General features: G+C 37.8%; 1 protein-coding gene across 1 annotated transcript in view; it reads right to left on the bottom strand.

The window, feature by feature from the left end:
* The window catches only part of CNTNAP5 (contactin associated protein family member 5), a 287,941-nt gene that overhangs the window by 212,071 nt on the left and 63,745 nt on the right, over nt 1–12,125 (bottom strand). Inside the window, exon 2 of the mRNA XM_086750483.1 lies at nt 1,143–1,253. Coding sequence (XP_086606609.1) covers nt 1,143–1,253 — 111 coding nt within the window. The remainder of the gene's footprint in view (nt 1–1,142; nt 1,254–12,125) is intronic.

Below are 12,125 nucleotides of genomic sequence, written 5' to 3'. Positions count from 1 at the left end.
CCCAAAATGAAGTACCCATGCAGATTCTGGTGGCACTACATTTGTGCCTTTCTACAAAAGTCTCTGCAACAAAAGAATTAAACAAGGTAGAATTTAGCTTCTAGGTCTCTGTGTTGGGCTTAGCTCATCAGTTATCACATAAGCCTTCAAAACACAAAATAACAGTTGCTGAAACAACTTCCTTGCTTAGGGCTATGTTTCAATGCTCTGTCTTCTTGTTCTCGTGATTTATGCCAAAGGACATCATGGACCTTACCTTTGTTGCCAATGAAATATTGTATGTCTAAAAAACTAGAATACCTTGCCCCCCACTACATGGTGAAACTACTCCAGCACAGCTAAATAAGACATGTTTCACTGTCTGCCCTTAAATTGCAATAATTATGAATTTACTTTAGATATTGTTAATATCAGTTTAAAATACAGCACAGCCAGAGCTTGACTTGCGATATTGACTTTGAATCTCTTCCTCTTTTCTGCAGTCAAAAGTAGTTATTAGAGCCATTTGCAAAATCACATAAGCGTGTCTATTCACCATCCCAGCTAGCAGCTGGAGGCAAAGGCAGGGCAAACTCAAATGTCATGCTCAATGTTTACAACTTTCTTCATGTTGAGCAACTACCATACGATCTTTTACTTGCAGAGGAACTCTGGTTCAGAAGTTTATATATGATACAGTAACTCCTATCTAACACTTCTCTAATGATCTAGCATTCTTAATTGCAAATATCTGCAAAGGTTTTTCATTCATTTTCACAATTTCTGCAGAGTTATGTAATGATTGAATTCCACTGGAACTTTAATATCTAGTTGCTACTAGCTGTAACAAATATGTACATTTCAGAACAGGGCATCAAGCCCAATAATCTTTAAGTTCTAAAGATTATGGGAACTCTTCAAAAGCAAAAAGACTATATGAACTCTCTTCAGGATGTCCCTAAGAGAGCAGTAGGGAGCTTCAAATTTAATAGATGTTTTTTATAATAAAGGAAGGAATTGCTCCTAAATAGAGCTCTCACAGAAGCATAAATTAATGGCTGTATTCAACTTGGCTCTGAATGCACATGCAAAAAGCATAAAAAGTTATGCTTTGTAAATGTGGTTAAAAATAATAGCTTAGGCATTTAATACGGCAACCTTACCATCTCGTCTGTTGAGCTTTGCAAAGCTGGGACTGTGAGTACTGAAGAGCTCAGAGGAACTGGTAAGGGCGGTTGAAGGTAAGGGAGATACCAATGCATCATCACAATTATCTAAAAAAAAAAAAAAAAAAGAAAAAAAACAAAACATACAGAGGTCATCACATGAGCAACAAATACATCAACTTGTACTATCTCGAGGTGCTGTCTGTTTCTACTTAGTACACAGAGACTGGAGAAAGAGCATGCTTGTGCTGGAACTCACATGTGAGACTAAAATTAACACCCCAAAACGACAGTCTGTTTGGACTGCCACCGGATGGGAGCTGTTAAGATATCGAATACTTGAAAAGCTGGAAATTTTCCTTTCAGTGAATGAAATTTGATGATCTACCCTCCAGTTAAAGAGGTTAATGGCTTTTGCTGCAAAAGCCACTGGAAGAATGTAGTAATGCCCTGGCAGACTTTAGGGAACACCCTAGGTGTGCATTCAGTAAAGTCTCTCCGCAGAGCTGATAAATAATGTAGGAGTTATAGTTTCATACTTCTGTATGACAGTGACACACAGAGACATGCCATCTGGCCTTCTGCAACATGTAAAAGGGTGTCCCATGCTTCACAAGAGCCCTGTGCTGCACTGTGATTACAAAACCTGAACACTTCCTTCATTTCTTCCCCAAGCTCACACAAATCTATTCAGCCAAGTTAGTTTTGTTCGCTCAAATGAATAGTCTACTGTGTCTTTCCCTTCTTACTTTCACATCCTTATGTGAGGACAAGATGGGCTAGGCTAACACTCAAGTTGAATTTTTTAGTCTATGATTTTTTAATAAGGATGGAATTAGGTAAAGTAAGTTTGCTCACTTATGCTGTCACATACACACTTAAGAACATAGTGGGGAGTTTCAGTAGGGGATAATAATAAACCCCTCTCATTTTTAATTGAATCTCCCATGGAGCAAACATGGATCTAATTACTGGAAAAGTCCTGCAGGTTAGCAGGATCTCAGGCACCATAGTGATCTCCCACTCACAGAGTAAATACACAATTTGCTAGGCGGGGACGGGGAGCGGGGAGAAGTAATGCATTAATGATATTTCAGGGCTACAAAAGACAAGGAATAAAAGCAAAAACTGTCTTATAGTTATGACAGCAAACTTAGACGGTTCCAAAACTGAGTGATATCTTTCCCATAATGAGCCAGATTACATTAAAATATTAATCATCTCTTTCTATAATGGCTCTCTAGAGCAGCCCAGACACTTTTGTAACCAAAATCCAGCTCTACATGAAAAAATCAGTGTAATCAATATAATTCAAGTCAGTGCATTGATTAATGGACCTCAAAAAGCAAACTTAAGTACAAAATCCTTTCTATCTTTTGGTTACCATCAGCAAAAAGGCTTTAAGAGACCTGCAAGTTAGACAAATTAAGGACAAGGATGTCACTGATGTTTTGACCATGAGGATAATTAGCCAACAAAACAAGTTACCAAGGTCCTGATTAGATTCTCTATCACAGTCTGAGTCTCAAAGAGAACTGACTGCAATGCAGAAATGTCTGTGGAGTGCTGTGCCCCCTGGTACGGTATAAGGTCAGGCCATAATTGTTCTGTCTGCACTTAAAAAAAAAAAAAAAAAAAAAAAACAAACAAAAAAACCCCCTGTAAATTAAAATGAGGCTCTTATTCTCCATCACTTGTAACCTGAATAGTGATTTAAACAAAGATCTCAAGTGGTAAGTACATCAGAGCACTACACTCACCCAAAACCTCTGCATTCTATAAAACCCCGCAGAGGGGTTAGGAACCTCTCAAAAGGAGGTTCATGGTCTTAGCAACAGATCTACATGACTGTTCAGAAACACTTAAAACCTGAAGTTGAAAATAACTGAATGCAGAGGTTTCAATTTAAGTAGTTCCCTGTGGTTGCTCCTGGATCACAAGAGAATTCAGCGTATCAGCCTGTGATCCACAAGTTGTCCATGACAAGAGTCACAGTAACAATCTCCAAGTTCTCACTGTTCCCCAAGAGTGTGATTGGATACCCACAGGACACCAAGTGTCCCAGCACAGCTGCAAGTGTAAACCATTTCAAAGCAATGCATTTAAAGTTTTCCCTGAAATCTCTGGGAGCTCTAGTGTGGGAAGTGAGAATTAGCTCCTCTAACTACCAGATGCTTTGTCTGCCTTTCCACATCCTTTGCTTCTGTCCGTAGACACACTGACCTATATCTCTGCTGCTACAGCATTACAACATCATTTTCCTAACAAATTCTGGGATCCTTATTTGTTTTTCCTCTGCAAAAACACCACTACTGTCAGGAATCCTGCCCTGAATTAATATCTAATTACAAAACCACATAATTACAAGGCTTCAAGATTTAGGACAGCATTAACAATTTAAAGGTAGTTCTGAGAGCACCAGAGGTAATACAGTCCAACTTCCAATAGATAAGAGAATAACGATTGATTGACTTTAGAGTACAAGCAGAAATTTCCTTCAAGTGAAGTTTATTTTTGAATGGATACTCTGATGAGATGCAAGGTCACTCTTCCGCCCTTTCCTCAGTCAAAACTTGCAACACTGGAGGTTGAACCTGACAGCTCTACAGACTTACAATGCAGGACATGGCACAGATTTACATGCCAAATGAAATTTCAAAGTAGAGTACAAGTAAAACTCTTGGGATGTGTCAGTCAACTTGTACATGCACAACAATCCAGATCATAAGCTCTGATGCATCCCTTGTCAGAGACACTACACATATGAACTGTACAGATTTGAGATTGATATATCTTTCTAAAACTTAGCTGAAATACACCACAGGGTTCAAAAAGGTGGGATGTGCACATACAGTGAGGATCATCCCACAGGTCCATGAGAAGGCAGGGTTGGTAAAAAAAAAAAAAAAAAAAAAAAAACAACAAAAAAACCACAAAACAAACCACTCAACACACACACCTCTCAAGATAAGAAAACTCTCTAAGAAGGGATGTTATCATCATATTTCCTTTTGTGATAAATGCAGACAAGAAAGAGAGGAAACATTTTCTGCTTATGCAAGGTCAGGTAAGACCCACAGTAAAACCAAAAGCAAAACCAATACATCCTGATTCCCACCATATAATCCCAGCACACATCTTTCAAGAGGCATGATCTCCCTCACTTTGTGTGACAGAAACAGACCTTTATTCCAGGTGCACCCAAGTTTCTAGTTTCTTACCCTACTCCTTTTGCTTTGACAGTTTGCCTGTCAGAACAAGAACTTCGCTTCATTGAATGAACTGCATTGTATGCCTATTAAAAACGTTGTTTTTAGCAAAGAGAAATTCTACACTACAGAATCATTTAAAACACCTGGACAGCCACAAAAAAAAAGCATTTACTAGCCAGTTGTTCTCTCCTATGTTTCCTTGCCAACCAGATAATTAGCAAAAAAAAACCCCAACCATCTCATGAAAGAAGTGTCAGATTGTATCTATAAGCCATCATCTTCATGCAAATCACATAATAATACAGATGTTGACTTGGATTTGAGAAATAGGTGCTGACTTTGACTATGTTGACTTCCGAGAAACAGGCAATTATGGATAGCATTTACAGTGTAACGCTATTATTAGAACTGTCATCAGCAATCTTGCTTCTGAAATGAATATGTTTATCTGATGATATACAATACCTGTATCAGCTTGATTTTACTGATTTTTATTCACTTTTAATTTTTAGAAAATACTAATAAATTAACAAAAAACACGTGAGAAACTCACTAACCTGTTATGAAGTTGTTTGGTTTATTGATTTTGATTCTTTTTTGTAGCTTTAACTGCCCTCCAAGTAAAAACAATGAAATCTTTTCTCCCCCTTTCCTCATATATTTTAATTTTGTCCAAAATAATTTCTTTTAAAATGCAAATATAAATGTTACTAGTTGAAAAGCATCCAAGTGAGATTTAGACACTGAAACTCTTAGCTCCTTTGAAACATGCCAAATACCAGCTTTAGCTAATCGTCCATAAAACAGTGAACTTTGGAAAAGGTCTTTTGCCTAAATATCTGATTAAGCTCTATTTTGTGAAGGCCTTCAACACCTGTGACAATTATGAAAAAAAAAAAAAAAAAAAAAAAAAAAGAGAGAGAGAGAGAAAAATGTATCCAAGTCCTAGAGAGACAGGATTTCAAATGCTTCTGAAGCACAGCAGTCTTCTGAAACACAGCTAACATATTACCAAAATTGAGTTTGCATAGAAATCAGAGATTCAGCCCAACTTCCCTAATTCTTCTAGTATATGTATTACATCAGTATTGGTAGGCATGGCATGACCTAGTTTATAGCTTTCTTCAAGCCTGAGATAACATTCAGTGGTAGCAACCAATATAAATTTAGAAGGTTTCCGATTAGTGGACACTGAAGATAATTTAGAAAGCCATAAACCCCCCAAAACCTCGTGATCACAAGTAATGTTTCTTTCACCCTGTCCTTTGAAGAGGATCAGTCCCTAGAACTTGGGCAGGGTCTTTACCAGCCATGACTGAGATGTGTTAACAAACCTGTCCTGCTGCTATTTCCCTTGTCCACTTGAAGAGTAGGTGGGACAAAACATATTGATTTCCCCTTGTGAAGGCCACCCAGAAAGGTCACTAACATTTTCTTAATGAAAGCTTTGATGAAGAGGACACAATCAAGTTAAAGATCACCAATCCCTGGGCTGCATAGATTTCCCATATATCAGATTTGAACTGCTTTTAGTAGCCCAGTACACACACAGAGGCAAATGTGCAGAAAATCTTTGACTGTGAAGTTTGCGTTACTTCTATGTGGTAGTGTATTGTTAGTCAAGATCTCTTATCAATATGATAAGTAGTACCATACTTACGCCAATGATCTTGTATCACTGTAAATGGAAAGTGTTTGACAAGCTACAGTAAGACTGTAGCTTGTGTATCCTGCAGCTACTCTATTAGCAACCACAAGCATCATGAAATAGTTATAAATACCGCAAGACAGCAGTACTCAGAGTAGGAACATGGGACTGGTATCACTGAACAATGCAACTGAAGGAAGGATAGGGAACAGGACCCAGCATGCAACCTACTGAGAGAGTAAAAATTGATGTCTCTTTGCAAAATATACAAATTCGAGAAGATGAAAAAGAAGATAAAATTATAACACTGAAACTGGTGAGGGTAGGGCTTACAATGGAATGCAAAGGATTAATTCAGAAGAGGATAAGTGACATGCCTCCTGCACCACTCCATGGTAATAAAAGGCTTTTTAAGAAAAGGTAACTGCCTTCTTTAGGTGCTCTTCTTCAAGTACACAGGGGCTGGTGGGTCAGCAAAGAGCTCCCACATGAGACCTCGCTCATACAACTCTGCTGAAAGACATAAAAGTTGTGCCACGAGGGCAGAAGTGCTTGTGACCAGCTGTACGAACCCATGCCTGAACCATAAAGCCTGAGCTTTGTGGTATATATACATATTATATATACATATATATTAGTGTGTGTGTATACGTATAAAATATATATACATGTTATAAATATATATATATTTGAGATATATCTACTTTATAGTAAACATGAAGGAGATTCCAGGGTAAATCTGAGGCCTTGTAACTTCCTCTTGGAGACCACACTTGGAACTTAAAGGTATTTTATTTAAGTGGGAATTTTGTTGCCAAGATATAATTTTATTCATTATTAAAATACCAGCAGAGTTACACATGGTGCTGAAGTTAAATTGTGTGCATCATTTTGATTGCAATTGTAAATTGTCTCCATACTGGGATTTGAAGTTGAAAAGATTCACTGGTATTTATAGGCTAGATAAAATTCGTCTTAGCATTACCCACTTAATGGCATACTTTCTTTTGAAGATGTAAACCATGCATTTTGTACCATGCCTCTAACAGTGCTCAGGAGTGACAACTGATGCCTTGCACTTCATCTGTTTTTCTCCTGCCTTCTGTAAAGACAAGAAACAAAATATTTGGACTTACTATGGAAATTAACCTTATACCTTTACAGTCCAATGAGGTGTATGCATATGGGAGGAGAAGCTTCTGTCAGGGGAAAAAAAAAAAAAATACATGCAAAAGACACAGGAAATGCAGTAATACAGAGTATGGCTACAGATTTGGAAGAGTTTGATAGATTATTTCCATATAAAGAGTCCCTACACACAGCATTCTCACTGAGATTACCACAAACTGCTAGGTTCTACTACCATGAACATCTTAGTAAGTGATTCTTGGAAAGATGAATGGAAAAAAAATTAGAAATTTTCCTCCGTAAAGAGAAATTCCTTCTTCTTTACTTTTTTTTTTTTTCCTAAAGACTGGCTACACTCACATGCACAGCTGTGAACTCCATCTGTTAGCTGAATGCATGGCATATTTTTCAAGTTATAAGACACTAGAGAAACTACTTAACAACAAAAAAACAACATTCCTTTTTCTTTCCTCGCTATACTGCAAGTAAACATCAATAGTTAAGCTAATAATGAACTCTTTCTAAATGACTATAAATTACATAAATGTTCTTTCATATGCCTTTAAACCTTGACACAAAAGTATTACTCAGTGCATTTATAGAACATCCTTCCATGATACAATCTGCACGTGTAACCTTGTCTCACAAAAAGTAGTCAATTGTTCAAGCCAATAATGCAAGGGGCTCGCAAAAACACTGATTCAATAGTGGGTCTGATTTTTTACTGAAACAAGCACATCTGCTGTGTAACTCCTACTGACAATAATGAAGTAGGAGTCAAATTTGAGGAACAAAACAATCAATGTGGCACTTGGGCTTCTGAAGCCAAAATGTGAATGTCAAATAGCCATCAATGCACCTTCAGTAAACTAATATACACAAGAAATACTTGTTTCAAGATGGTCAAAGAATATCAGACAAAGTCAATTACCAACAAAAATTAGTTAAAGAAAAAACTGGTTTATGTTTAAGGAATGAATATTCTCAGATTCCGGCTCTGTCACAGTCCATGTCTGTGCCATTTAGCTGGGTCATAATGTCTGCATCTACAAAATGAAGGTACCTGTCATTTGATTGTATACTACATGCTTTTCATTAGATTACAGACTTTTTTTTAGGACAGGAATGAGCTGTTGCCAATGAACATGAAATCCATCACAAAGCCACTGAATAAGAGGACAGTCTGAGATTTCAACAATTACTGAAATAATTGTTATTTCTATATGGAAAAGAAAAAAAGACATCAAAAGGTTGTGGTGACTTAGCTTGTCGACATTTATATTCCAATGAACAAACCTGCAAAAGCATATCATTGTCCAAAGCTGTGATTTACTCTCAGCATGTGTAACAGCAGTTGTCAGGGGTTCTTACTCCTTTCTAGCAGAATATAATGCTTGTTGTGCCTATTTTGTGCCTTTTCCTTCTGTATTTGTGAGATCCTGCTAATTTAAGAGCTCTCTGATCTTTGACCTGAGGTGAGAAAGCTACAAAGCTGACCCAGCAGATGGAACAGGTTTTGTCTGACGTTTGCCCTTTCCATATGTAACACACTTTAGTAGACAGACAGTATAAATCCCCTCAGTTCATGGCAGGGCAATATATCCAGAGATTGCCTTTCTGTACAGGAAAACACAGGCAAGTGATTTTGTCAGCACAGGGCAGTTTTTGCTACGTTATGAAAAATACAATCCAAGAACACAGAGGCCCTTCACAAGCACCCTTTTCATCCTGGCCTACATAAGACTTGTTACGCATTTCAGATAAAGTAGTTGACTTATTCCAAAGATCAAGTCTGTTTTTTAAAGTTTCAGAAGTTTTAGCAGCACTCACAAAAACAGAGGCTTGATGTCCTTCAAAAGCATCAGACTTAGCCACAAGCATGCCCTGTTCACCACAGGTCATGACTGAAAAAGGAGTTCAGGGCTCCACGAATTAAACCATGTATTCAAAAAACATTGCCTTAAAATATCATAATATGTACAACACTGAATTTGCAGGGGGAAAAAAAAAAAGTTAATGTCTCTGCACCCATCAGCAAGGCTGCCAGGGTCATTATTAGAAGAAATACACAAGAATGACCAGCGGCATCTGGACTGAGTTCAGTAAGGCATTCACCAACACAAAATTAAAATGCAGAGGGGGTAAACCAGATTTTCTGCTGATGTTACTCAGTGTTAAGATTGTTCAGGAATTCATTAGTAAAGTGGTTTTCCCAAGTTGTCTAAATACAATTTTTCAAATGGGAAGGTAAATATCTCTTTCAATGAGAATAAGATTTATTGGAAAAAAAAATAAAAAAAAAACAATTAAGAGAGATATAAATAGAATCTTTCTATACAACAGCAGTTGCAAACAGGCTACCATGCTGACTGGAACTTGAAAACCAATTCAGGAAGCACAAGTGCTTTACTTGCAGGCATGGAGGGAGTTTACTATCTTGGGTAACTAACACCATTGGGGGAAAAAAAAAATAAATCCATTTTCTAGTACAATTTGGAAATAGAATAGCTTCAGCTATCTAAGTAGAGCCTCGCGACCTTCTACCACCTGATATTCAGCCCAATGAGACAAAAATATAGTTGTGACTACTTTTCCAAACTGGACAAGTCTTTCATATAGACACCTTTGCTATTCCCCACACCTTTTGCGACCTTCAAATTCAGAATACTTGCAGCAGTGCTGCTGCAAACTTCAGTGAAGCATCTCAACACCAACTGCTTATCACTGTCACACTGTGACCATGGACACATAAGCTCAGACCCTTAAGCGAGGGCTCCTCTGACCTTCCTGTGCCTTTGCGGAGGTGCGCAGTGTTGGTAGAGAATGAAAACAAGAATACGGTTCTCATGGTGGGTTTCCTTTTGCAGATTCACTCTTGACTCTGATTTCCACGAGTTCAGAGGTGAATGTAAAAGGGGAAGATAAGGGAGAATTACTCCTTTATAAGTTCTTGTCTGCTTCTGCTTTCTCAGTACAGTACTGTGGTTCACACACACATTTTCTTTGCAGTGTTACAGATTCCCCCTACTCTGGAACAAGACTCATGAGCAGCTGTATCAGTGTGATGCCCCATTCCCATTTTCTCTCTTTCTAACCCAGCCACCATTTCAGAATGGGAATGAAGTTGGGCAACCTCCATCACATGGGAAACTTGATCAGGCCTATGCTTTCTTATTCTCAAACAAGATTTTTCTGCTCTGGTTTTCCTATGGACCTCTATGAAAAAAGGCTCATTTATACAAGCAGTCATTGCAAAGACCTTCAGACAATGCCATCTTTGTCTAGTAAGGTTATTTCGTGCACATCTAAATGTACAGCTGCTATCTCTAAGCAAACAACAGAAGCAGCTAGAAAGGTGTGGAATGCTGATGAATTTCAAGAGCCATATCCAGGTAACAATGCACAGCAATTTAAAAGCCATCAATAACGAAGAGGTTGTCCATTGCATTTTCAAATCAATCATGGTCAACTGAATTCAATTTTTATTTTTCCTTTGAATCTTTGGTGAACTCATGGATAAAACTGATTAAAGGGAAAAAAAATACACAGCATGGGGTTCACTCAATAGTTTCTATTTGGAAGAGAACCTCTTCAAATGATGTAACATGCAGGATGGCATACTGAAAAGTAATTATAACTCTGAAAATTTCAGTGCATCCTATAAGGCTGAAAGAATGTTCAATTTGCAGGCTGTGAGTAAGGATTAGCAGAAATGAAGGTAGTACTAAATGCCCATGCATTTAAATGTAAAGTCATTTCAAGGGATGATAAGTAATCATTTCATGTCTTAATAATCTCCAACAAAAACACCTTATTTAGCCCTAAAACACCAATTTTTAAGACTCTTCTTCACAAGTTAATGGTTTAGATAAGGGATAGGACTGAAAAAAAGTTAAGAATTCCCATTCTTAAGCAAGGCGAATGCAGCTTTGATGTCAGTTTAAAACTGAAAATTTTCTGCCAGCCATTTCTTAAGACAGCATGTTCTCTCCATCAGTCAGTGACATTTTTAGAGACAAAGGAGAAAAGAAACCTATAGATCTCTCAGATAGAATGCGTTGTCAAATAAGTAAGCGAGTTTAAATACAAATTTTGATTTTTCTCTCTAACGATTTTTCTCTCTATGATTATTTTGGGAATCGGTATCAAGACCCTTATGCCATAGTCTTTGCTATAATCTTATACTACATTAGGTTCCAATCCCACAGTCTGAACAAGATCCATGGCACTAAACAATCATAGTCCTCATCCTTCACATCACTACCGTTCTGGCCCATGACTTTAGACTCATTTCAGCATCTCTGTCATAGAATTTTCTTGTAAGTGGAAGGTATTTCCTGACTCTCTGAGAAACTTTATCATCCACTGACATCATGCAAGTATACTAGAAGATGTTAGCAAACGGAAGGACAGAAGATACCCCAGCAAGCAGTTAGAAGACTGCGGCACGCAGTGAGGATTATAGCAGCATCACCTTTCCCAGTCATGCGCTATCAATCACCCTAGAGCTGTTAGGAAGGATGAGCTTGTCGTCCAGATACTGAACTGGTAAAGATATTTTTAGTTACTAGTTCAGTCACAGACCCATTCAGGATTTGAGCTTTGCTGGGCTCAGCTTTTCAAACGTATCATTTCCTGCCCTCCTTCATCAGGACAGCAACAGTTTGAGGAAAAGGTGTTTCTCACTCTTGTAGCAAGCAAGACCAAGAGCTATGCAACCACTTGAAGGTACAGAGGACAAGCTGAGGACCGTGAATGAAAATGCAGAACTATTCAGGACCCACAGGGACTAACAAAACCTGAACTTTATTGCATGCAGAAATAGTATCCTTCTCAGTCAATACTGAAGATGCCTTAGAGAACAGATATGCCCCCAAAAAATCTGTTAACAATGGATAATATTTATATTACCTATTATTAATAGATTCAGCATACACATTCCCTTCATCTACATTGATGATGCTTTTTCATTCAGTGTCCAGAAAACTCTGT

This window comes from Chlamydotis macqueenii, chromosome 6 (assembly GCF_036417535.1).
Source record: "Chlamydotis macqueenii isolate bChlMac1 chromosome 6, bChlMac1.mat, whole genome shotgun sequence".
Lineage (NCBI taxonomy): Eukaryota > Metazoa > Chordata > Aves > Otidiformes > Otididae > Chlamydotis > Chlamydotis macqueenii.
The sequence above is the reverse complement of the archived record's forward strand: the minus strand, read 5'-3'. Positions and strand labels throughout refer to the sequence as shown.